The following is a 27,676-nucleotide window of genomic DNA, read 5'->3' as shown; positions in this document are numbered from 1 at the left end:
TAGGCTCTCTCACTACCTCCTTTACGCATCTGGGGAATTAGCTCCCTGTAGCCACGTCTGCTCTGTCAGTTCAAAGGTTACTCTCCTTTGGCAGAGAAAACAAAAGCAAAATAATAATTGAATAGCTCTGCCTCTCTCTGGTTCTAACCAATCCTATCCTTTCAAGGAGCCTACTTTTTTCTCCCTGCTCTCCCCCACAAAAAAAAAAAAAAGAAATAAACCCAAGCACCTGTTTTTGTTAGCTTCTCTCGCCAGTTTCAGTCAGTTCTGGCTTTAGTACAAAGCAAGGTGGCACACTGGATAAAGCAGTGAACCTGAATCCTGCCTCACTCAGACACTCACCTCCTGTGTGATTCCTGGGCAGGTCTCTAAACCTCTCTCAGCCTGCTTCCTCATCTGCAAAAATGGAAATAATAATAATAGCACCTACCTCCCCCAGCTGCTGTAAGGTTCAAGAGATGATATGTGCACAGCGCTCTGCTAACCTGAAAGCTCCATGGACACGCCAGTTGTTATTATGTTGATTACACTCCTATTCACCACTCTTATTAACTGGCCTTGTTTCAGTCTTGTGCATATTTCCTTTTTAAATCTAAGTTTGCCGGTGAGTTCCCTGTCCATCCATCTCAATCTCTTCAGACAGTTCTCATTTTTCTATTCATAGGAGTTTTGTGTCTTCAGAATTTCATTACTATACTATCACCCCCTTCAGACTGACTTCCCCTGAAATCTTTTCATGCATGGAATACTACCTATTCTTCCTCTGAACCTTTTGAAATTTGCTTTCTACCAGACATCCAAGCATGGTTCAACATTAGGAAAACAACATTTAATTTATTTAATATCAAATCCAAATGATTACCTAAAAAAATGCAGAAAAATACTTTATAAAGTACAACACTCCTCTGTCCTTTAAGAAAAAAATCCATAAAGTATGTGCAGAGAGGGGTCTTTTTATAATATGATAAAAAAAAAGTATCTGTCTAAAAGCAAAAGCAAGTATTATACACAGTGAGGAAACACTTGAAGCTTTCTCCAAAAATACAAAAGTAAAGCAAGAATGCCCCTTTTCTGCCCTATTATCTTAAAAAATTCTAGAAATGCTGGTAAGTACAGTAAGATGAGGAAAAGAAACTTAAGGCATAAAGATAAACAAGGAGGAAACAAAACTCTCCCTATTTCCTAACAATGTAACAATTAACTTAGAAAACCCCAGGAAATTAGCAAAGAAATTAATCAAGACGATAACATCAGCAAAGTTGCAACTAGAAAATAAACCCGTAAAAATCAATAGCATTTCTATATAATACTAGTAAAACGCAGAAAGCAGTAACAGAAAGGGAAGCTCCATTCAAAATAACTACAAAATACATAAAACATAGGAGTTAATCTCCCAAAGCAAACTCAATACTACTTGCACAAATACAATTGGAAAATGTTCCTTAAAGAAATAAAGAACTTCAATAGCAGGAGGAATATTTAGTAGTCATACCTGGACCATGCAGATATGACAAAAATAATATCGAAGTTAATTTACAAATTTAATGTCATACACATCAAATGACCAAGGGGGTACATTACAGACTTTCCCGTTACTACCTACAAGGGCTTCTCTGACATTCTCTTGCCTGACCACCCTTTCTAGCACTGGTTGCACTTTTAACCATGTACCTGATTTCGCTGTAATAATGGCGGAGTTGGAATATTCCACGCTCCACACTGCCGCTTGCAGTTTCTCCCTCTACCATTATCATTCGGCAACTTCTCCTCCTTTAAGATTCATTCAATCTGTATTTATTGCCCAAACTAAATACCGGATGTGGCTGTCTACCAAATTTCAGAACACAATCCATGGTTCCTCAATGAGTTCAGCGTCTGGCTCGCACTCTTTCTCTTTTCCCAGTTCCTGTCCTTATGTTAAGGGATTTCAGCATAACATATTGCTACTATCTCAAACACCCTACCTTCTCAACACCCCAGTTTGTTCATTTCCTATGATCTACCACACCTCAGCTACACACAACTAAGGTCATGTCCTTGATCTTGCCATAACACACAAAAGAAACATTTCCATGTCCATTAACTTGGGAAACTCTTTTATCTGATCATAATCTATTGTCATTCCACCTATCCCTGTGCCATACAACCACAAGCCATGTCCTTGATTTTCCCCACAATCTTCAATCCCTTCACCCTTCAATTCTTTCCCAGGCCATCACCACAGTACTGGCCATCCCATTTGCTACTCCCCCTCTTCACCACTGGTGAACTAAATCAATTTACGCTGTCCCCTTCTCAAGTCCCTGGCCCCCTTTTTGGTGTTCAAAACCCTACATAATCTATTTCCCAGCCACACCTTTTCATTATTCTTACATCCAACACTCCCACATATTCTTCAATCCAATAATACTGACCTCCATGCTGTTTCATAAAGACACTCCATCTCCCAACTCCAGGCATCTTCTCTGGCAATTCCACATGCATGGAATGTACGCCTTCCTAATCACCACCTCTACACTTCCTTGGCTTTTTTCAAATCCAAGCTAAAATTTCACCTTCAACAACAAGTCTTTCCCAATCTCTCTTAATTCTAGTGTCTTCTCAGCTAATTATTTCCTATTTATCCTGTAAATAATGTACATATTTATTTGCTGTCTCCCCTATTAGACTGTGAGCTCCTCAATGGTAGGGACTGTCTTTTCCTTTCTGTCTATCCTCAGAGTTTGGCACAGTGCTGGACACTTATTAAGTAGGCACTTAATAGATGCATATGACTGACTGCCCCATATCTCCCCCATCCTCAAAACACTCTCAGCTGATCAATCTAACCCTGTTAGCTATCATCCTGTATCTCACCTCCCTTTTGTGGATAAACTCCTTTCGAAGGTCATCTACAACAGATGCTGGCGTCTACTTCCTTTCTTTTTACTCTTCTTCACAACATTCAAATGAAAATAGTCTCTCTAAAAACAGCTAGTTGGTGCTGTGGATAAAGTGCTGGCCCCGCAGTCAGAAAGACTTAGTTCACATTCTCCCTCAGACCCTGTGTCACTGATGTCTGCCTCTTTGTTCACTGGGTTGTTGTGAGGATTAAATGAGATCACAGCAGAATGCCTGGCACACAGTAGAAGGCTTGCTCTTTCTCTAAAGTTACCAGTGAGCTCTTAATTGCCAAAGCTAATGACCTTTTTCCAAACCTCATTCTTCTTGACTTCTCTGCAGCTTCTGACGCTGTCTACCATTCACTTTTCCTGTCTTCTTTCTAAATGTTCTTGCTCCCTCCAAGCTCTCACCCTACCTGTCTACATGCTCCCCCGTTTCCTTGCCATATCTCCATCCAGGTTATATAAGCTCCATAATCATGACTGACTCCCAAGATCTGTCTGTCCTTGCACAAGCCCCTCCATCTCTTGACTCTGGGCATTTTTTCTAGCCTCTGCCCATGCCTAAAATTCTGTCCCTCCCCATCACTCCCTCCTGGCTTCCTTCAAATGTCAGTTAAAGTCCTGCCTTCTACAAGAAGCCCTTCTTTCTCCTTAATTTTGTGTCTTTCTTCTGAGATAATATCCAACTTACCTGGTATATGTCCTGTTTGTTCAGAGTTGTTTGCTTGTTGCTCCCCTGTGAGCTCCTTGAGAATAGGGATGGTTTTTTGCCTTTCTTTGTATCCACAGTGCTTAGCACGGTCCCTGGCATATAGTAATCACTTAATAAATAATTGCTGTTGTTGTTAAACAATAAAATTTGTTTGTAAGAATAGAAGGTTTTGAATATCAAGAGAAATAATGGGAAAATGATAGTAATAAAAGAGGACGGTACTTCTTAGACCTCAGAAAAGTAGAAAACATCAAAACTATTTGGTACTGGTTAAGAAATATTAAGGTAGATCAATAGAAGAGACTAGAAAAGAATGAATCAAAATTAACTGAACTCAATAATCCATTATTTGGTAAACCCCCAAAACATAAATTATGTAAAACAGAAAACCCTATTTGCTAAAAATTGCTAGAAAAAGCAGAAGGTCAAAATGACAGAAATTAAGTTTAGACTACATCTTCAACCATGACCAACAGTAAATTAAAAACAGGTATGTGACCTGAAAAGATCAAACCATGAAAAAAATCAGAAGAGAACTAGACCATATACTTAGCTATAGATTTTTACATAGATCCTTAACCAAATAAGGGACTAAGGCAATTATACAAGAGAAAACAGATAAATGAAATAGAAAAACTTCTGCATAAATAAAATTAGTACAACTAGGATAAGTCTGGGCATTCTTCATCTTGTTCCCCATGTCTAGAAGGTTCTCACTCCTCAATTCCACCTACTGACTTCCCTGGCTTTCTTTAGGTCCCAACTAAAATCCCATCTTTTCCTTGAACCCTCTTAATTCTAGTGCCTTTCCTCTGTTAATTATTTCCTGTTTATCACTTTTATAGCTTGCTTTGATGCAATGTTTGATTGAATTAGACCGTAAACGCCCTGAGGGCAGGGATTGTCTTGTCTCCTTTTTGTATCCCCAGCCTTAGCACAGTGTCTGGCTCATACCAGTGCTTAATAAATATTGACTGATTGATTGATTGCTCCATTGATCCCTTTCTCTTCACATACCCAAGCAGCTACCAAATCTTGTCATTTCTCCACCACATCTCTCAGATACATTCCCTACTCTTCACTCACACAGTCACTCCCTTGGACCACTCCAACAGGCTTTTATCTGTTCTCCCTGCCTCCAACTGTCCCCTGATCCAATCTATCCCCCACAGGCTGCCATTCTCCCAAAGCTCAAGTCTGACCACATCATTCTCCATTACAAATTCCAGTGACTGCCTATTACCTCTAGGTCAAATATCAGTTCCTCTGGCATTTAAAGCTCTTTAAAACCTTCCTCCTTCCTGCCTTTCCAATTTTCTTACATATTATTCCCCTCCTCTTACATCATGAGTACCAGCCACACTGGCTAATTTGATATTCTGTATACATAACCCCACCTCTGGCCTCCCTGTGACTGTACAGGTCTCTCCTTCATGCCCAGAATGCTTTCCTTCCTCAACTGTCTCTTGGAATCTGCCTTCCCTTCCATACTCAGCTCAATCATCCCATTCTGCAGGAAAAGCTTCCTGATTCCCTGAGTTGCTAATGTCTTTTCCAAAACCATTTTGTTCAGCATTTGTTAACATCTACCTGGTCCTGTAGCAGGGGTTTTATAAATGTTTGATGACTGACTGATTGAAATCAATACAAGGAGGTAAATATTGTATAACAACAAGATTGCTGGACTCAAACAGGAACTAGAGTTAATTTTAAAATAATAACAAGTGAAACACAATTCAAAATCTGAATATCTACCAAAGACTTCAAACAACAGGGTTCCAATTACGAGGAGATGGAGAGAAACAATGCTGGAAAAAAAAGCCGCATCTGCATAGAAACACCTGAATCTGGGAGGGTCTGAGAAAGGCTCTGACTCTAAACCCAGAGTCCTAAATATGGTGCCACACCACATAATAGAGAGCATCTAGATGAAGATTAAGGAAGAGGAAAACCATAAATGATTGCTCTGGAAAACCAAAAAGCAGCATAAAGGTAGTAGGCAGCAGGAAAGAAGGTGGAGGGGTGTCTAAGAGCTAGCATTAATATAACACTTCCAAGTTTGCAAAGTACAGTACATGTTATCTGATCTTCACAATAACCCTGGGAGGTAGATGTGCCCATTTTAGAGATGAGGGAGCTAAGGTGCCCAGGGTCACAGAGCTCAAGGTAACACTGAACTCTGGACTCTAACTCCAAGTCTAACACTCTATCTACTGCACCACCCACCTTCCTTACAAAGAGAGATGAAGCAATAGACAGACAGACAGACGGCTAGATAGATAGATAGATACTGACCAGCGGAGTGAAACTGAGGATAAGTTGAGTTAATAAATCTGAAAGGCTACAAACCTCATCAGGCAACACCAAGTTAATTCAATACCTCTACTAATTAATCCAAAGGAGCACTAGCCAGCCTCCTCCCACCTAACCCTTGGCCTACAACCTCCTGTACTAGGAGAAGACAGGAGATAAAAAGAAATGACATGCCTGGTATATCTACAGCTCTTTCCTCTCCATTACTAGCACACGAGCATGGAGTCATTCTCACAATCAGCAAGATCTGGTTCCAAGTCCTGCTTTGACCCACCTTAACCTTTCGATGACACCACAGAATCTCAGAGTTGGAAGGCATCTTACAGTCCAATCCTGTAACCAAAGCCTTTGCAACTGACCCAATAAGTAGAGCCTCAGCCTGAATGCCCGGGAGCAGTCTCTCTCTACCTGCAGAGCGAGCCATTTCGTTTTTTTAACATCTCTTAAGTATTAGGAAGTTCAATCCAATTCAGTTCAACCATCATTTAAGTACCTCCCGCATGTAATGCAGTTGTGCAAGGTACCAGAGACACAAAGACCAAAATGAAACATTTCCTGTGTTCAAAGAGTTTATATTCTACTGAGATGAATTATGATCTATACACAAGTATAATACAATGCAAAGTATGGAGTGATGAAGTTATGGAGATAAACAAAGTGCTCAGAAGAGGGGAAGATAACTTTAAACTGAAGCTATCCGGGAAAGCTATAGGGAGAATGCTCAAGAGTTGTTGTTCAGTCTTTTTTCAGATGTCCGACTTTCCATGACCCCATTTGAGGTTTTCTTGGCAGACACTGAAGTGGTTTGCCATTTCCTTCTCCAGTTCATTTTACACATGAGTAAACTGAGGCAAATAGGATTAAGTGAATTGCCCTGGGTCACACAGCTAGTAAATGTCTGAGGCCATATTTGAACTCAGATGAGAGTTCCTGACTTCAGGCCCAACACTTCATGCACTCTGGTGCCACCTAGCTGCCCAATGTGCATGTGACCTGAGCCTTAAAAGAGTTCTCCTTCATACAGAGTTGAACTCCACTGGTCCCCTCCAATGGATCCTCTGTCTCTCTCCTCACCTCCAGTCACTGCAAATACCTTTACTTCTATTCATGCAACCTCTCTTGTATACACCTCCTTCTCTCCAGTGACACTGCTACCAACACGGTGCAGGATTTCAATCCTTTTAACCTAAACTATTCTAGTTTTCTGGTTGCTCTCTCTGACTCAATCAAGTCTCTCCCCATTCCAATCCATACATCACTCAGCTATAGGTCTGACCATGTTACACCACCACCATCTCCATTCCAATAAAATCCAGTGGCTCCTAATACCTCCAGGATCAAATATAAAATCCTCTGTTTGGCATTCAAAACACTTCTAACCTGGTTTCTCTTACCTTTCCCAATTTCTTATAACTTATTCACCAATTATACCTTGGGATACACAGGGCTCCTTGCTTTTCCCAATCCCTTCCCTCTGCTGATTACCTCCAATTTATCCTGCATATTTCTTGTCCGCACCTAATTGGCTCCACGTTGTCTCCCCTATTAGAAGGTAGTCTTCTTTAGAGAAGGGACTGTCTTTTTCTTTCTTTGTATTCCCAACACTTAGCACTGTGCATAGCACACACTAGTAGAGGCCTAATCAAGGCCTGCTGACTGTAGTTCAGGTGACTTCATCCCAACCTCTAGAGTTTAAAGTGTACTCTTTCCACATAACAGGTGAAACCTCTTCCAATCAAGAACAGCTCTCATGCCTGCTCCTACTCTTTTCCAGGCTAAACATCCCCAGGTCCCAACTAATTTTCCTTAGGAAAAAAAAAAGGTGTTCATTATGTCTTTCCTCCACTCAGAACCCTTCAGTATATCTCTACATCTCTATGGCCAAGAGTCACTACCTGGACAGCGTAGAGTCCTTTCTAACCCAATGGCTCATTGTGAACACTGTACATTAAAGGCACAAATGGCTCACTCCATCAAGTATGACCCCATGATCCCAGCACTGTGGAGTCAAAGAATCACTGAGCTTGGGCCGTGGCATCTGTGTCTGAGATGGATTCGGCCACTATCTATCTGACCAAGAGTCACTGAACCAATTCTCTGGATCTTAAAAATATTGTAGTGATAACAATTATTAACCTTTATATAACTCTTTAATGTTTGCAATCATATTATCCCATTTGCTCCTCACAATGACTCTGAGAGAGAGGTGTCATGATTATCACCTTTTTGCAGATGAGGAAACTCAGTCCGAGATTGGCCAAGAATCACACAGCTAATAAGGATCTGATGCAATATTTGAACTCAGGTCTTCTTGCCTCCAAGTTGAGTGCCACCTAGCGGCCTCTTGATTTATAAAATAGAACAATAACACGGACGCAAACATTACCTATCTCACAAGGTCATTATGAGGAAGGCACTTTGTATATCTAGAAGCATTGTAAACATGGGCATTAGTATTGTTAAAATATTATCTGGTACTGTTACATCAATCAAAGCATTTATTAATCATATGCTATGTTCTAGACACTGTGCTAAGAAACTGGCATACAAATAAACAAAAACCATCCCTGACTACAAAGAGCTTATATCCTAAAGGGAGAGGCACAAGTATGTAAGCAGGTCGATACAAACTCAGGAAGCTGACAGAAGATAGCCCTAGAGGGGAAGGCAGCAGATGTAGGGGGAGACCCTGAAAGGCCTCCTGTAGGAGGTGAAGCTTGAACAAAGTCTGAAAGGAAACTGGAGACTGGAAGGGCTGGAGATAAGTAAAAAACACACAAGGCATGAAGGACGACCAGGGCAAAGAGAGAGAACAAAGAGATATAATCTGTAAGGAAGTCAATAGGTCTGAATAGCAGCAAGAACAACGGAGGGATAAAAAGGGATGTAAAGAGCTTTAAATAGCCCAAAAAGGAGTTTATGATTTATCCTAGAAGTAATAGGGAGTCCCCAGAATTTGTTGAGTAAAGGCTCAGGGTTACCATGGTGAGACATACATTTTAAGAAAACTGCTTTGGCAGTCATATAAAGATCAATTATAAAGCTATTATGATAGTCTAGAAGAAAGGAGATTAGGACCTGGACTAGGGTGGTATGTGTGTAAGTAGACAGAAGGAAACAGAGGCAAGACATGTTGTGAAAATAGTAATGAGCAAAGAATAAGTCTGAGAGATTGAGGTGACTGCAAGGCTGACAGAATCATTGACAATAATAGGGAAGCTTGGAAAAGGTATGGGTTTGGGGAAAAATATAGTAAGTTCTACTTTGTACATATTGAGTTTCAGTTGCCCACAAGACAGCCAGTTCAAAATGTCCAGTAGGCAATGATGTGGGACTGGAGCTCTGGAGAAAGACTAAAGCTGGACATAAAGATCTGGTAATCATCTACACAGAGATTATAATTGAACCCATGGGAGTGAATGAGATCAACAAGTTGAAGAGGATGAGTATGGGATGGTGGAAAGGAAGAAGGCCTAAGACAGCCTGAAATATACCCATAGTTAGAGATGAGGATCCATTAGAGATGACCAAAAAGGATTAGTCAGACAGGACAGGAAGAGAACCAAGAGAGATGAAAGCCTAGAGACAAGAGCGGAGAGAGTATCTAGGAGGAGAGGGAGAACAACAATATCAAATGCAGCAAAGAAGGCAAGAAGGCTGAGGATCGAGAACAGGCCGCAAGACTTGGCAATTAAGAAATCACTGGTTGCTCTGGAAACAGCAGCTTCAATTGCATGATGATACTGAAGAGAGTTTAGAAGAGAACCAGAAGAGAGGAAATGAAGACATCCAGTGATGACAATTATTCCAAGGAGTTTAGTTGAGGAGAAGAAATAGACGATAAGTAGCAGGAATGGAAATCAGTCGACAAGCATTTCTTACGAGCTTACTATGAACCAGGTACTATGCTAACTACTGGGGTTACAAAGAAAGGCAAAAAAGAGTCCTTGCCTTCAAAGAGCTCATATTCTGATGGGGTAGATGAACATGAAAATAACTAGGTACATTAGTGCATCCCAAGAGCTGATTATTCAATTTTCAGTTACACCTAGGAAATCAGCAAAAACAACAAATGAGGACTCAAATGATTGCTTTGTTGACCATCCAGATTTAGGAAAGTGAATGGAAAAAAATGTTAGTAATGCAGGTTAAACTTAAGCATGTCCTATATCCTTTTACCCCCAGAAAGCCAACTGTTAAACATTTACCAGCATGTTGCTAGGATACATACAAGATATATAGATGGAAAGTAATATCGGAGGACAATCTAGTGAAGGTTTTTAAGGATGGCAGAGTTGGGCTTGTTTGTAGGCAAAAGGGAAGGAACCAGTTCACAGGGAGAGATTAAAGATTAGAGAAAGGGCGGACATGATGGTAGAGAGAATCTGCTGGAGAAGGGAGATGAAGGAACCAAGGCTACATGTGGAGGGATTGGCCTTGACAAGAAGAGCTACCTCATCAAAAATTGCAATAAAAGAGATAGTGGAAGAGGATGTGACATGAGAAGGGGAAGTCAGGTAGCTTAACACCAATGGGACACAATTCTCTAGGTTAAGTATGATTAAAGGTCCTTAGCTAAGAATGTGAACGGGAGAGTGCTCTGAGAAGTTTGAGAAGAAAAGAGATTTAGAATAATTGCTGTGGTGAGTGGGATAGAAAAATCAATTAGGGATGAGTAAAAGAACTGAAGAACCTAATTAAGGACACTTGGTTGCATTGAGGACTCTAATCACTATTAGATACCATTAATTTGTAATGAGACCTGACTCCCTCCACTCTGTTCAGTAGTACCAATGGGGCAGCTGGGTGTCAAAATGGATAGAGCTCTGGGCCTGGAATCATCTTCCTGAGTTGAAATCTGGCCCAGACACTCACTAGCTGTGGACCCTAGGCAAGTCACTTAACCCTGTTTGCCTCAGTTTCCTCATCTGTAAAATGAGCTGGAGAAAGAAATGGCAAACCACTCCAGTATCTTTGCCAAGAAAAACCCAAATGGGGTCATGAAGAGTCAGATACAACTGAAATGAATGAAAAACAATAACCAGTGGGAATGAAGAAGGCAGATGGTGGAAAAATTCAAGTGGGATTTGGCAAGGTACAAATAGCAACAGGACAAGGCAGCAAGTAAATTGGAGAGTGGAAGACTATGTACAGTTGAACTGGTTCACTGAGGGGTTTAGATGGGGAGGGAAGGAGAACACAGCCAGAGCACGGGTGATGGCGTGAGAAAATGCTGACGGGCGGATGAACTAGAGAGAAGTGGAAGAATTTGTTTAAAAAGATTTACGGCATAAGGAGAGATGGAATGGTAAGAGATTATAATCAGATAAAAGAACTTCAGAGTTCTCTACATGGAAGTGGAACATTTGTGTGTGATAGTAAGAACAAGTGTGTGACTATCCTTGAATGCAACTGAGATAAAACAGAGGAGTTCACTGTAGGAAATAACTGGAAAATTAAACTATTTGAGACAACATCAACATGTTTCAAAGCCCTTAGTACGAGGGGAGGAACTGGGGTCTCTATCTAAGCTCCCCAACTACATATCAAGTTTCTTGAAAGCAGGGATCATGTGTTGTGCTATTTATTCTCTCTCTTTGTTATACTTTTTCTTTCCTTTTCCTATGCATTTAACAATTCAACAAAATAGAACAAGATTATTGGCCTAGGAAAAAAATCCTTCCAAGTTTCTCTCATAAAAGTCTCATTTTTAACATAGGGCAGTGAGTCAAATTTACAAGAGTAAGAATCATTCCCCGATTGATAAATGGTTAAAGGATATGTATAGATAGTTTTCAGGGGAAGAAATCAAAGCTATCAACAGAAATATAAAAATGCTCTAAATCACTAGAAATTAAAGACATACAAATTGCAACAACAATAGGGTACTACCTCATGCCCATAAGATTGGTTAAGATTTGATTAAAAAAAAAGAATAAAAAATGACAAATGCTAGTGAGAATGTGGGAAAAGAGGCACACTAATGCACTGGTGCCCAAACATTCTGGAAAGCAATTTGATACTACATAGAAAAAGCTGGTAAACTGTACATAATCTTGGACCTAGTAATACCACTAATAGGTACATGCCCCAAAGAAAGAGGAAATGAGTCCATATATACAATAATATTTATAAGTTTGTTATGAGGTAGCAAAGAATTAGAAACTCAGGGGATGCTCACGAACTACGGAATGGCAGAGCAAGTTATGGCATATAAATGTGATGGAATACTATTATGCCATAAGAAATGATGAAGGGATAGGTTTCAGAAAACCTTGAGAAGACTTGTATGAACTTATGCAAAGGGAAGTGAAAAGAACCATGAATACAATGTATGCAGGTAATACATAGCAGAAATGCTATAAAGATAATCAACACTGAAAGACTTAGTAACTGATCAATACAATAACCAACCACATTTCTAAAGGACTCATGATGAAATTATGCTATCCACCTCCAGGAAGAGAACTGATAAACTCAGAGTGCAGATGGAAACCTATTTTCTCATTTTTCCTTGTATTTTTTTAACATGCCTAATATGTAATTTTATTTGCAAGTCTATACAGATATTTAATGGATTTTATTTTTCCTGCCTTCTTAATGGCTAGGAGAGAAGAAAGGAGGAGGGAGAGAATTTGGAACTGAAAATAAAAATGAATTTAAAAAGAAAGACATTGGCCTATACATGTGATCATGGTCTATACATGTGATCCTCCCTACTGCTTACAAGCTTCATGAGAACAACCACCATATCTTCCTGTGGGTTTTTCCTAACACTCAACATAGTGCTGTTCTGCATACAGGAGGACCTTAATATCTGTAAAACTGAATGATAATTCCTTATATCCCAGATTGATGCTCTGCAGAAAAGGTACTCAAATAGTTGCTGAATAAATGATGGTAGGTCCTCATTAAACACTGAATCAAAGTGCTACCATTTCATTCATTCACTTTATAATTTATTAAAAAAAAAAAGCCCATCTGCATAATAGCTGATTTTACATAGCATTTTAAGATTTGCAAAGCTAATACATACATATGTGTGTGTGTTTGTGTGTGTGTATAAAAATTTCTTAATTCCCAAATCCAATGGCCTTTTCTCAGTCCTAATCCACATTGACCTCTCTGCAGCATCTGACACTACTGATCACCCTCTTCTGGACACTCTCTCCTCTCCAATAATGGGCTTTTCTGGTTTTCTTCCCGTCAGTCAGCTCCTTTTCAATCTCCTTTGCTAGTTCCTCATCTGCATGAAGCTCACTAGCCATGAGGCTTTGCCCTTGACACCCTTCTTCTCTTTGTGCTCTGTGGGTATTTGCTTATTTCATCACCTCTCATGGCCTTAATTATTTCCCTGCAGATTTATATATTCTAGCTCTGTCTTTCTGCAGAGCTACAATCACTTATCACCAGTTCCTTCTTAGACACCTCAAACTGGAGATCCTCTGGGCATCTCAATCTACACATGGTGAAAACAGAACTCATCTTTCTTTCCAAGTCCTTCCCTGTCCCCTTTCCTAACTTACCTATTACTATCAAGAGCACCGTCATACTCTCAGGTACCCAGGCTCACAACCCTGATGTCATCCTCAATTTCCACTCTGACTCACTGCACACATCCATTTGTTGACAAATCTTGTTTCTCCCTTTCACATCTCTCATATATATTCCCCCCTCACCACATATAGCCATAAACCTAGGCCAAGTCATCCCCTCTCACAAGGATCACCGCAGCAGCCTTCTAACTGGTTTTCCTGTGTCCGAACTAAACTCAGTAGCCAAGGTCCAATCATGTCACTTCCCTGCTCCATGAGCTCCTGTGCTCCTCCTTATCACATCCAGGAATAAAATATAAAGCCCTTCACCAGCTGGCCCTCTGCTACCTTGCCAGTCTTCCTGTACCTTACTTCTCCCCTCCACAATCTCTACCACCCAGCTACACTGGCCTGCTTGTAGGTTCCCAAACACAGCAGCGACAGACACTCCGTCTCTCATCTCTGTGATTCCCTCACCCCTGGAATTCTCTGCCCCCTCATATCCGCCTTCCAGTTTCCTGGGCCTCCCCTTCTGTAGGTCCCTCTTATCCCGCCTTCCCTCACAATTACCAATCCCACTCCCACCCCCAGCTGCTAATGCCTTTCCCTTTCAGATTAACCATAACTATTAGCTATATGGCTTGCATATACTTAGCTAATTACATGTAGTTTCCTTTATTAGAAAGCAAACTCCTTGAGGGGAAAAGCCTTGCTTTGTAGCCTCAATGCTTAAGTACCTAGTAAATGCTTGTTAACCGATTGACTGATCATGTTTTTTCACGCTTCATCCCTACTATGACTCCAATGAGGTCAGAATAGAAATATTTTGGTGACAGAGGTAACTTACAAAGGAGTAGGGGGAAACCAGAATCAAAGCCACGTATACATGGGTACTGCCACTTTCTCAATATTAGACATAATAACTAGGCCTGAAGTTTGCCTATAAGCAATAAAAAGAGCCCTTTCACCACATCTCCATCTTCTCTGACATCTTCAGCCTTCTCCACTCTGGATTCCAGGTTTCAGGTATTCATGACCCTCTCACCCTTTGGGATGACTTTCAGCTTTACTGAGCAAGGAACCTCTAGAACCTATCCTGGGCAACTGCCAGGCTCTATAGTATAGTGATCAGTACACAAAAAGATGTCTGTATTGGCTGTTTTAAAAAGGAAATCAAAATACTTCCAGCAGGCATTGCCAGGAAAAGATGGGGTTCTATCTTGGAATATTAATAATCTTATCTTGGCACATTTATTTACCCCTAGAACTGACACAGAGATTTCTGATCTACCAAAATCCTTCAACTAAAAACACTAAAAACACATGTCATGTCAGTATAATATACACTTCGATACTACTGTATTGACCATGAATATGTAAATGGGCAGATGAATAACCTACCCAGTATCTTTCTAATCTTAAAAATGAGCCAGCCAGCCTACATTTTTCAACATTATGATCAGCACATGCTGTTCTATTGGCAAAACAAAGTCAGCTTAAAAAGAAACTGGCTGAGAGAACATGTTGCATCAAGAGATACAATAAAGGAGCCATCATCTATTCTGCCTATTCTTTTTGCTGAATACACCTTTTGTGTATTAAACAGTCTCCCATTTTGTTAAAATATTGGTAAAAGGAAAAACAGCTGCTAGCACCGTTATGCCAAAATACCACTGATCTTCAATTACTCAGATTTGGCACATGAAGTTTCCCTTGGAGAAAGAATTTTCACCTTTCTCTGAGAATGGGAAAAGTTGATAGATTTTTAAAGATACTTATTCCAAGAATACAACTGGGGGCAGCGAGGTGGAGCAGCGAGTAGAGAATGGCCCCTGGAGACAAGAGGACCTGAGTTCAAAACCAGCCTCAGACACTTGACACATGTACTAGCTATGTGACCTTGGGCAAGTCACTTAACCCCAATTGCCCTGTCAAAAAACAAAAAAAAAACAAAAACCAAGAATATAACTGACTTTTTTTTGAGTAAGCTGATGAACTGTTTAAAATTTTCCCTTAATGAAAACAACTCTCTAGATGGAAATGTGTGTGCTCTCCTGACAAACTTCTGGGATTATTTATCTCTATTTTAATATCTTATTATTGGGAAGCAGTGTGACAGAAAGGAAAAAGCCATGGATCTGGAGTCTGGGAACCTGAGCTCAAAGCACAGCAGTCACCTCCCCAATCTGTGGCCTAGTTTCCTCATCTATAATATGAAGGGATTGAACTCAATGGCCCCCGGGGCGCTTTTAACTCTGAATCCAGGTGCCTGCTATCATCTCCCTCGACCCCCTATTCCCCAATGACATTAGGGTGGGGGAGGGAAGGAGGAAATGAGCTTAAACAAACATTTCATCTCCTCAAAATCACTCTTTTGGAAGAACATTTTTTGTTTATATTATCTCCAGCTGATCACTAAGCAAGCTTTTTTCCCTTTCCACTAAAAATACAATGTAGTTTCAAGTAAAATTGAGTATGTAACAATTTGGTACCAGTTTGCCTCTCTAAGGGCCAATTCTGTTACTTTTGCCACAAAGTCATAGTTTAAAATCTCATACCAGGACCTTGGGCACATGCCCAAAATTGACAGTACCCTGTTGTTCAGTCCTGTCCAACTCTTCCTGACGTGATTTGGGGGTTTTCTTGGCAAAGATATACTGGGGTGATTTGCCATTTCCTTCTCCAGCTCATTTTACAGATGAGGAAACTAAGGCAAACTAAGGGTTAAGTGACTTGCCCAGGGTCACACAGCTAGTAAGTGTCTGAGGCCAGATCTGAACTCAGAAAGTTGAGTCTTCCTGATTCCAGGCCCAGCACTTTATCCAATTTACCACCTAGCTACTCAATCAATACCAATACAAACACCTAATTCTTCCCCCCTGGCCTGAGCAAAAAAGTTTTTTTGTACTGTCAATCAAAACATTTTTCCCACATTTTTAATACTGTTCACTTTATTTCACCCTTTTTAATTCCATTTTTGTGTATATTTTATAATGTGCATATCAGTAAAATAGTACATGTATATAAATTATAAATAACATTTACTAGTATTTATATAGCCCTTTTAGGTTTGCAAAGCACTTTCAATTCCTTTAATCTTCCCAACAACCATGGGAAGTAGGTACTATGATTATTTTGATTTTGCAAAAGAGAAAAAGTGAAGCTTAGAAAGGCAAAGTACCTCCCCCAGGATCATGTAGCCAGTAAGTGCCAAAGGAACAAACATACCCGGGGGGGGGGGGGGTGGTTATCACTCCAAATTTTTTTTCTACTAATAGGGTACACAATCAAAAAAGGGTATATTCCCCTCCCCCCCCATCCCAGCTACAGTCAGACGGCTCTGATCGCACAGATCTAGCTCCTCCCCCAAAGAGGACTGAAAACCTCCCCATCTTATTCAGTTCTTGTCCAGGTATGCCTATATATTACTCATAGCTCCACCTGACATACTGAAGGCCTTGCTTTACACCTTGTGACAACAGATCATGGGTACGGAACACAGACCTTAAGCTGTCCATCTGTTACTGCCACATATTCTGTAAGAAGAAGGATGTGTGAGGGGTCAAGGAGAAGATTCAAAGTATTCTTAGCAAGCTGGAGAAAGAGAATACTTTTAGCTGGGGGTAGGAGGCATCAAGGAAGATACCATGGAGCTGAGCCTTGAAGACAAGCAGCAGGAGGAATAGTAGAAAGAATACTGAATTTGGAATAAGCAGATCTGAGTTCACAACCACAGCCTACTACTGTGTGACTTTAGAGAAGTTGCTTAACCTCTCTGGACCTCAGTTTCTTCTTCTAGAAAATGAAAGGATTGTGCTAGATGACCAAGCTAGGGAAAAACCTACACAAAGGCACCAGGCAAGAAATGGCAGGACATTTGGCTGATGGCTGAGTAGAATCATAGAATGAACAAGAAAGAACAAAATAATTAAGGAACAGGGGAGGAATGAGCCTCATAGCATCACAGAAAAGTCAGCTCACCCTTCAGAAAAGAACTCCTCTGATGATGGAAACTTCAATAGATATATGATGATGTCTTCACATACAAGAAGCTATCCAGAGCAGAATTAACAGATAAGCATTCTTCCTGTTTTGGCTTGGTCCCAAGTGCAGTATGCAGACCAACCCATCACCTGGACCTTTGTGAGGAGCAGCTGAAAAGGCACACAGAGAAAAACTCAGATGTGGGGCCACCATCAATGGAGCAGTCAAGACTTCCTTCCAGGGAGACAGTTTGGAGGAAAATATCATTGCTGGTGAAAATGCTTCTCTTACTTCAAGCTAGCAGTCTCTTCTTTCCTTTGTCCCTTCCTAATGGCTAAGAAGCCTAAAGTAGGAAAGATAGAAACATTTATCCCTAAATCAAAGAATGTATGCATGGGACTCCACCTAAAAAGCAAAGCTACTTGGAACGTTCCCAAAGAAAGATCTTACCCACTCCCAATGATGGGTCATCTAAAAATCCCTCTGGGAAGGGTTAAGAGAGGTCCTCTCCACTGATAGTATAAGAAAATTCATCTGTCTTTTTCTTTGGTGGGGGGGGTGCCTCGAAAGGTGAGGGTGGAGAGGAGGAGGTCATTAATTAGCTATTACAGAGCTGAATTTAGAGTTCTAGAAATCACCTCATCAAAAAAACTCATTGTTTTAATAAGCAAATGAGGCTACTAGTTATTGAGAACTTTAAAAGTAAAACTGTCTTTATGCTACTACTCTCAGGCCATAAGAGGGATCCATCCTCCTGTGACCCATCCCGGCTGTGTGACCCTGGGTGAGTCACCTAAGTTCTCATGATTCCAAGGATTACCTAAGACTAGAAGCTTCAGAGAAAGTGCTGACCTGCAAAGATGAAGGGAGTTTCCTCACCCAGAAGCAACCAATACCAATAAAATCCCAAGCCCAGTCTCTCACCCCTCCACCCATCCCCACCACTCCCATACTCAGATAAAGGGATATTTAGCTCTGAACGTTTTGATTTGCTGATGATCTTTATTTTACATTTCAAAATAATCAAGGAAAAACAAATGAGAGTCAGAGATTTCAGTTGAATCCATCTATTTGTTAGAGAAAAATATTAAGGAAAAAACCCTATGACTCAGCAATGTTTGCCTGGCCTTTTAAACCTAAGAAATACCTTTTCTACCCCACCCTGACTACTGACTGTCAGACCTAAAGATACACCACCGTATTTAATTCTTTACCAGAAATATACTATACTAACACTACTGATTCCAAGTTATTTCCTGGCAATATTTTTCAAATTTGAAAAAACTGCATTCAGCTTAGAGCAGAATTTAAAATAACAGGTTAAAAGGAATACTTGTTGGCGATCTTTCCATTCAAGATTGTCTGCTTCTTAGAACAATTTTTGACAATTTTCCTTTATTATGAGGATTTCACCAAAGCTTTGCTTTAATTTCAAGGTACAGCTGATTCAAAGTAAGACAATGCAAACTGCAAGCGACATTTCTGTAGTGCCTTAAGGTTTGTAAAGTGCTCTGCATCCATCCTCTCACTTTAGATCCACTGGATCATCTGCTGCTGCTGCTGCTGCTGCTGCTACTACTAAGATTCTGCCAACAAAGCACAAGCACAAACTAGCAAGACCAGTCCAGCTGAGTCTGGAGAGGAACACACCTCATCAGCTACAGGGTGAAGAGCTACTCAGCAATGGCAGTGACATGGTAACTGGCTTCCATGGAGGGTGCACCCACACAGAGTAAAGCAAAGATCCCTGATATTTTCAAAGATTTCACTCACACAGCCTGACAAAGTCCTGATTATATCAGGTAAATGCCAAGCTGGGTATTTTCCCTCCAACTCACTGAGCTAAAAAGAAGCTCACATTCTGGATTGCAACTATAGTGAATGAACCCAAAGCTAAACCACAAGATTCTCCATAAACAGAAATTGTATTTTGTTGGATCCCATCATGCAACAACCAACAAAACTTGGTGTTTATAATAAACACGATTTGAATTTAAACACTTCGAATAGTTTCAAAGCTCCTCTTTTAAAAGGAAGTCCTCAAGTCTAACAGCTATTGCCAATTCTCAATCAATCGCCTTACAATGCAAAGGGAATGAATTCATTTGTAATCACTGTGGAATGGGAATGTGGTTCATTTGCCCAAGACTGCTCAGCAAAGAAGGTGCCAAAGCAGGTGACCTGTCATGGTCTATAAACCCTATAAAAAGCTACAGTATTTCTTAAAACAGGACTGGCAGCTAACTAATCTCAGTGTTTTCTCTGAAAGGTGTTATACAAGATCAAAATAGGAAAACTATTCAACTACTAAAAAAAAAAGCTAAGGCCAAAGAAACAACAGGATTTGAAGTAACCAGTTCCATAACTCTGGTAATGGGATAGTTTATTAAGAGAATATAAAGTTGCTAACATAAAAGAGGCTCCATATTCAATGTACTTTCAGTTTTTTAATAACTTTTCTCCACTAATAATGTTCTCTTGACAGTATGAAAACAGCCACAATACAGAACGATGAAGTAGTCTTTTTCCAAGAAGCAAACAACTAGTTTTCACAGTATTACCAATGCTAATTGTGGTATGTAAAAAAAAAAAAATATCAGATTTATAGTCAGAAGAGCTAAGTGCAAGTCTGAGCTTCACCACTTATGAGATAACCTTGAGGAAGTCTCCTACAGAAGCAAATTCCAGTTTCTTCATCGGTAAAGGGAGGATAACAATACTTGACCCTGCTTCTTCAATCTTCTTGTTAAGATCAAATGAGACAATGTAAATAAAGGGCTTTATGACCTCCTGTAAACTAATGAGTAAGCTGTAGATGTGAAATATTATTAAGAAGTAAAAACTAAAGTTATTATAATATCCTGGTACAATTGCCACATGGCTTCATTTCCATACTAAAATGACAAATGCTATTAGAAAAACCTTACCATATAATCCCTTCATTTTTAGGATGAAAACTCATTCAAGACAAGAGCCATGACTTTTCTGTCTCTTTCTATCTTACTCAACACAAGGCAGACGATGAATAATTACAAAGAAGTTTGGTAATAGAAGACAAAAGTTATTGATCATAAACTTTAATGACAGAAGGCAAACACAAAACTAAGTTTTCTTTGTCTGGATGATTTCCCCCAAGATTATAACAATTTCATAAGAGTATAAAAGCGAAGCCTAGAAATACAGGGTGTACTTTTCACAGTACTGCCTACCCTAGAAATAAAAACTTAAATGAGAGAATAAAAGTCAGAGGAGGAAAAAAACCCATGATAGAACGAGCCAGGAAAACAACTCTTAAGCTGACTTTAAACACACTACCAACACCATAGGAAAATGCTTTATTTTAACAATTTACAACCAACACATCTTAATGTCGTAACATCAAATATTAGGTAGAGAACAGATGTTAAGAAGAGGATAAAATATTATCAGAACAACTAGTTTGCAAATATAAAAGAACGTAAGAGGAAGAAACAGCAACATTGGGTAGATATTTAAAATTCCATCAAGGAAGAATACTGTCTCATGAAGCACAAGACTGTTCAAGGGCAGGGGTTGATAATGAGAAAGGGTAAAGTTTCTGACAGGGAAGGAGCTCCAGTGCATACAGTAAGGGGAAAAAACGGTGAAAAAGCTTCTCAGCACCCTCTTCATCACTAAGTTTTGAGAAATATAGTGGTATCCACAGGGCTTCGTTGCGCAATTTCCAAAATAATTACCCATCTCTGGTGAGGATGCCAGCTTCTGCTTTTAAAGGGCTTTGATGAGCCAGATCAATGGCTCTAAAGACCTCCAAGTTGGCTTATCCTGGTTTTCTGCATTTAGGATTGGAAAAGTACTTCCAGAGAAAGGGAGAAAAAAAGAAGTGTTCCCAATTGTAACATACCTAGAAAAAGGATACCAACAAGGAAAATGTCTAGAAGCAATTTACCAATTCCTAATAGAAAGAGTTCAAATTTGAGTTGGGAGTAAAAGAAAGGATCAAAGGACAAAAATAGAAGTTCTCGTGCTTGTGAATTAACTGTCCAGAAACTTTTGTATTTAAAGTCAGTCTCCTTTCCCTAACACTGGCACCTCAATACACAGAACACCAGCTTTGCTGTATCCCAAGCCACCCTTTGGGGCCTGTACCTGAGAATAATACACACATTAAGGGCTCTTCTTCCTCACTCATCCACCTCTCCAATAATCTTCCTCTCCTCCCCTCTTTCCCCTGTGGATAGCACGTACCAACACACAGGCACAATCTCCCTCGAAGCAGCCCCCAGACACCAGAAGAACAGAAAAGAAAAATGGGTGGGGGGGGGAGGTGGAGTGGGGCAAAAGGGAATGGTGGATGGACAAAACGAGAAGAGGACATGGAAGAAGGGTCTGGAAAAGAGGGAAGCAAGGGACACCAGAAGACAAGAGGAATGGGGACCAGGAGGAGGGGGGGCTAGGTGAGGAGGAGGGAGGACCCAGAAAGAGATAAGAACCCGGAGAGGGGAGGGAGGTGAACCCAAAGGGGGCAAGAGGACCCGGAGGAGGGAGGGGGAAGGAAGGCTCGGGACAGGGGAGAGAACCTGCAGGTGGCAGGACATGGAGGGGAGAGGAAGGAGGAGATGAAGGGGAGAGGGAGGACCCAATGAAGGGAGGAGGGAAGACTCAGGGGAGGGAGGGAGGGTAGGAGGGAGGAGGTGAAGGGGGATGGGAGGACCCAGAGAAGGGAGCTGGGAGGACTGCGGAAGGGAGGAGAGAGGACTGAGGATAGAAGGGAGGAGGTGAAAGGGAAGGACCCGGAGGGAGCAGGAGGACGTGGAGGGGAGCGGAGCGAGGAGGTGAAGGGGCGAGGGAGGATCACGGAAAGGGAGCATTCTGAGAGGGGTAGAGGAGAAGGCAGGGAGGGCGGGGGGGTGCGGCAGGGGAGGTGCAGGAAGGGCTCCCAGAGGGTCGAGGGGCGGGGGTCCAGGGCCCTTCCCCCGGCCCCTCCCTCCCGTTCCCAGGTCCTTCACCTGAAAGTCGGCCAGGATCATCTCCCGGTCCATGTTGGACGCCATGGCCGTCTTCTCGGGCCCCTCGGCCCCGGGATCAGGCTGCTGCCGCTGCAGCGGCTGCTCGGGCTGCGGCTGCTCCGGTCGGGCCTGACAGGGCCGGGGTCTCGGGGAGGGGGCCGGGGCCTAGGAGCTCATGGCCCGCTGCGGGCCGCGAAGCCGAGCCAAGCCGGGCCCTCCCCGCGCCCCCTCCCCGGCGGCCCCGGCGCTGCCCCGGCCTGGGCTCCGGCTCCTCCGCCGCCTTCTTGGCCGCCGCCGTCGGCTCCGGCTCTTCGTCCTCCTTAGCTCCACCAGCTGCCCGGCTCTGGCTCCGGCTCTGGCTCCTGCTCTGGCTCCGGCTCCGGCTCTGTCCCCGCCGCTGCCTCAGGTGCTCCTGCCTCAGCCTCCTCGGCCGCCGCCGCCGCCGCCGCCTCCTCCCCTGGTTGGCCGGCCCCGCCGCTGTCGCACATTTTGCCTGTCATTGGAGTCGCAAAGCGTCGCTTTGCGGCTGCCACGTGACCGGCCTCCTGTCAAGCGTCAGCCGCGAGGGGCGGGGCGACGTCTTTCCGGGATCCGGGGGAGAGGGGGCGGGGCGGGCGCTCTCACCGCCCGAGCCAAAGCCAGAGTCGCGCGCACGCAGACACGTACGGGTGCGCGCGCGCACGCGGTCTCGTGGTCTAGCCGCCTCACCGCCTCACCGGGTTTCTCTGCCCGCCTCCCGCCGCCTTGGTGTTCTGCCTCCGAGAAGGTTCGCCCCGGACCAGCGAGGGTGGCAGCCCGTAGGCGTCGTCTCTCCTTGAGGTCCTGGGAGAGAACACCTGGGGGCTCCAGCGCCGGGTGAGGGCACGGTCCCGCAGGGGCTGGAGCCTGGGCTCGCGTTTTGGCTTCTTCACCTCGCCTCAGTTTCCCTGTCCGTAAAATGAGAGCCCTGGAGCCGATCCTCCTCGAGGCCCCTCCCAGCTCCATAGCTATGAGCCGAAGTCAATTCCTCTCCCTGTGCCTCAGTTTCCCTATTTGTAACATGAGAGTGGACCAAGGATGACCTCTGAGGTCACTTCCAGCCGTAGGTCCGGGGTCCTAAGTGAAAGAACAATTAGCTCCTTTCCTAAGAGAATCCTGGTTCTACAGCCGGAAGGGGCCTTGGAAGCCATCCGGCGATACTCCTTCATTTTACAAAAGGGGAAACCGAGGCCCGGAAAGGCGGCTTGAGCGTCTTGTCCAAGGCCACGTGGGTAGCGTCAGAGCTGATCTCAGGCTCTGTCACCTCCTGCCCCCGAGCTCTGCCGCACGATTGTGGCTAGGAATAAAGCCATCGTTCCAAGTCGCCTCTGCAGCCCTGCCAGTCTTGCTGGTTGAATGGACACCTCCCCACTGAACAAGCGAAAACCTGAGCCCAAGTAGATGAACGAGTTCTCTCCGATGGCTCCCTTGAATTAGTCAACACCTGGTGCTGAAGCAATCATTGACTGATGCCTTGGATTTGACAAATGGTCAGAGATCAAGATGAGCTCTGAGCCTAGAACAGCCAAAGACCATGTGCAATGAAGCTTGAAGGCTTGTAATGGTGACTTGTCGAGGGGATGACCAGGGAATGGATTTAAATTTAACTTTGCAAACCACTAGCTTCCTGGAAGGGAAGAACATTTACTTTGCACTGAGAGACAAGTTTTGCAGTTTCTTAGCTGCATAGTGTTAGGGAGAGTGTGTACAGCCACTGCTTGAAATCTCAGTCAGATCCTAGTAGACCAGATTCCCAAGCTGTGAAATTAAAAAAAAAAATTCCCTGTGAAATGTTTAATTCAACTGAAACGGGAAATCCTTTGTTGGTTTCATATAAATGCTTGATTGATTGGCTTGTATTGTTTTTTGGGATGAATCTGTGCCCGGGAAAGGATAGAATCCAAATAGAAAAATTGGATGTGAAACACAAGAGGAAAGAAAAAACTCTAATATGTCTAAAACCTAAATTACAATGTTGTTATTTGTAATCAAGTGCCTTCTTTAATAAGTCATACTCAGAACAAGACAGATGAACTGTTCCACCATACATAGTCAGGATTAATGCCATCTCCAAAGCCTTTTTTCCCATCTATGGTAGCCTGGATGTGCTTCAGTGACCAGGTTTCATACTGTTCTCTACACCCCAGTGCTCTCTAACCACCACCAGCCGCCCACCCCCACCCCCCCACACAAAATTTTCCTCCACCACCTATCTAAGATAAGCCAATGTGGAACAATCATGAGTGTATCAAAGGATGATTCAGGAAGCTCTGAGTGAATGAATCACTTTTCTTCTTTGTGCCTGTTTTACCACTAATCAAATAAGAATTAAAAAAGACCTTCCCTGACCAGCTTACAGGGGTGTTGTGAAGATCACATGAGAAAATGGTGTGAAAATGTTTTATAGAGCAGGAAGGTCCCAGCCACTGAGTTATTTTCATCCTTTTCATGTCTACCAGTGTCTTGAGGCCTAGTTCAAGGCCTACTTCCTCCATAAGGCCCTCACCACAACCAGCCAAGGCTCCCATGCCTTTAGTGCCTGACAATGCCATCCAATACCTTATTTCTGTAATATTTTGAGGGTTACAAAGTGGTTTTCCTCACAACAACCCTTTGAATATTGGGGACTTCACTAGAGTGACAAGACTCAAGAGCCACCAGGGTATAAACGGCAGATCTGGGAATAAAATTGAGGCTTCTCAGGTCCAAATCTACACTGCCTCTGCAACCATCCTTCTAGGCCCCAGGTCTGAAAAATTGGGGTCCCCCTAAACTTTGCCCTCTCTCCTCTTATCCAATCAGTAGCCAAGTCTTATTTCTATCAATGCATCTCTATCTAGCCTTCCAGCCCCTTTTCTCCACTCAAGCATCCACCAACCTAGTTGAGGTGTCACACAGAAAGGTTATCACTTCTCACCTAGACAGCAGCAATAACTTTCTAACCAGCCTCCCTGCCTCCAATCTCTGCACCCCACCCCAACCCCAACCATCCTCCAGACAGCTGCCAATAATATCCCTCATCGATGTATATACCATCAAACTTGGCAGATGTGCTAGTTTTACTGAATGGCTTTTTTTCCCCTCTTTGGTTACAAAGATAAAAAAAAGCTAAGTAGGAAGTGGGGGGGGGGCGGAATAACTAAATTCAGAAGTGTAGATGATGTGAAAACAAAAGATACCAATACAAAATAAGATTTTTTTTAAAGAAAAAGACAAAGTAGTATTGCTTGAGCACAGACCTAATCAAAGTCACTCTCATCAAAACTACTCCAGTGGCCCTCTTTTGCCTCTAGGATAAAACAAACATAAACCCTTATTCATCTTTTAAAGCTCTTCACACTCAACCTCCAGCTAACTTTTATTATACGTGACTCCTACTCACGCACATTACATTCCAGACACTTGCCTTCTTCCTTTTTATTGCTCATCCACAATATTCTATGTCTTTCCTAAATCTACATCATGACCTAGGCTAGCCTGGAGGTCTTCCTCATGTTCTCCTCTTAGAATCCAGAGCTCCCCAAAAGCCTTAGCTTTAAGTACCTCCTCGTACTTAAGGCCTAGCCTGATCCATCTCAGTGCTGGTACCCTCTACTTCACCCAGAAGTTAGTTGATCTGTATTTTGCATTTACTTCTCTCTATATTGATAGATAGATTTTACATATATCTATATGTACACATGTATGTCACTAATCTATGTATATATAATATATGTAAATACAGTTTTGCCTGATAGAATATAAGTTTCTTAAGGATTAGGACAATTTAAGTTCTTGTCTTTGTAGCCATAACACCTAACACAATTCCCGACACATAACAACTGCCTAATAAACCCTTTTTGAATAAATGGACAACCATTGAGCCCTCCTCTTTCTGATCTCCCATAATACTTAATACTATAAAATGTAGAACTTCATTATATACTATCCTGTTTTCTCACATTGTTTTATCTATGCAATGTACATAAATCTCCAATAAGATGAGAAGTACTTTGTGGCATGTTATGTGTCTTTGTTCTGTTTTTCCAGTGCCTAGAACTGTGGCCACCATATAGAAAGCACTCAGCAAGTAGATACCAAGTTCAGCTGAATCTGTAAGACAAAGTTCATTGAACTTCTGAAGTGGAATTCTTTCCCTCTGACCTGATAATCAATGTTTGGGAATCCAGGATCCACAGTGACTTTAGACTCTGGAAAAATAAAGGGAAGGAACTTAAAGACCAAATCAGAAAGGATGAGCAATTTTCCATTTTCCCAGGACTTTCTCCTTAAAGGAAACCACAGGTTTCCTATCTCCCACAGGGATTTATCTCACAGTTTTCTGACCATAAACACCTGAGAAGACATTTTGTACAACCTCCCACTTACCGATAACCATAAAAATAAATCCTGTAACGCGACTTTATCAAGTCAGAATTAAAAAAAAAACAAACTCATGACTGGTTTTTTGGCTTTTTCCTGGTCCTCTTTAAAAAGCATTTTCCTCCCCTTTCCTCTGTTCCTCCAAACACACACATCCATTGCCTTTTTGGCTGACATTGATTCTCGCTTCACAAAAGTAATGTAAGGCTATATAACACCAATGTCATTTGCTATTTAGATTTAGACCAATTGAAAATATCCTTCATCTTGTCATATGCTGTTCAGAGAGCCCTCCGATTCAGAAAGACTGTGGAGGAAATGGGGGAGGGGCAGGAGGGGGAACATCTGAAAATAATGAGTCTGAATCAAAAGACCTGAGCTCTAGTTCCAGATTTTCGACTTTCCATCTCTGTAACCTTGGTCAAGTCACTTCCCTTTTTTAAAGCATCGATCTCCTTATCTGTAAAAGAGAAATAATCATCTTCACTGCTTAAATTCTGAGGCTTAGATGATATCATGGACATAAAAATGTTTTGAGAACAAAAAAGGCTATTAAAGAAACACACACATCGGCCGTTTTTATTTGTAAGATAATGGAAAGCTTATTGAGCACTTTTATTTTCATTTTGGTAAGAAAACAGTCTTCTTACCAAAGAATGAGAAGCTGCTTGGGTTTAAGAAACATAACAGAAGCCTGATCTGTTTGCCACCCATCTGGGGGATGGAGAAAGGCATCCCAGAAGAAGCCTTCGGGACAGGAGGAAGAAATGCAAACACTAACAAATGAACAAAAGGGTCTTGCAGGCTTGAGTCTTTAAGGACAAAGCATAAAATGAAATTATTTCTGTTGCTTTCTAGAGACTCCTAACAATATAATAG

At 42.0% G+C, this 27,676-nt stretch overlaps 1 protein-coding gene across 2 annotated transcripts in view; it reads right to left on the bottom strand.

Annotated features, from left to right (window-relative positions):
* FAF1 (Fas associated factor 1) overlaps positions 1-22,837 on the bottom strand; it is a 420,864-nt gene extending 398,027 nt beyond the window's left edge. For both annotated transcript variants that reach the window (XM_036754937.1, XM_036754938.1), the window contains exon 1: positions 22,418-22,837. In XM_036754937.1, coding sequence (XP_036610832.1) covers positions 22,418-22,462 — 45 coding nt within the window. In that variant the 5' untranslated portion in view covers positions 22,463-22,837. The remainder of the gene's footprint in view (positions 1-22,417) is intronic.
* Positions 22,838-27,676: the final 4,839 nt, after the last annotated feature.

The sequence above is a fragment of the Trichosurus vulpecula genome, chromosome 4, assembly GCF_011100635.1.
Source record: "Trichosurus vulpecula isolate mTriVul1 chromosome 4, mTriVul1.pri, whole genome shotgun sequence".
In the NCBI taxonomy this organism is placed as follows: domain Eukaryota; kingdom Metazoa; phylum Chordata; class Mammalia; order Diprotodontia; family Phalangeridae; genus Trichosurus; species Trichosurus vulpecula.
Note: the sequence above shows the minus strand (reverse complement) of the source record. Positions and strands in the feature narration are given on the sequence as shown.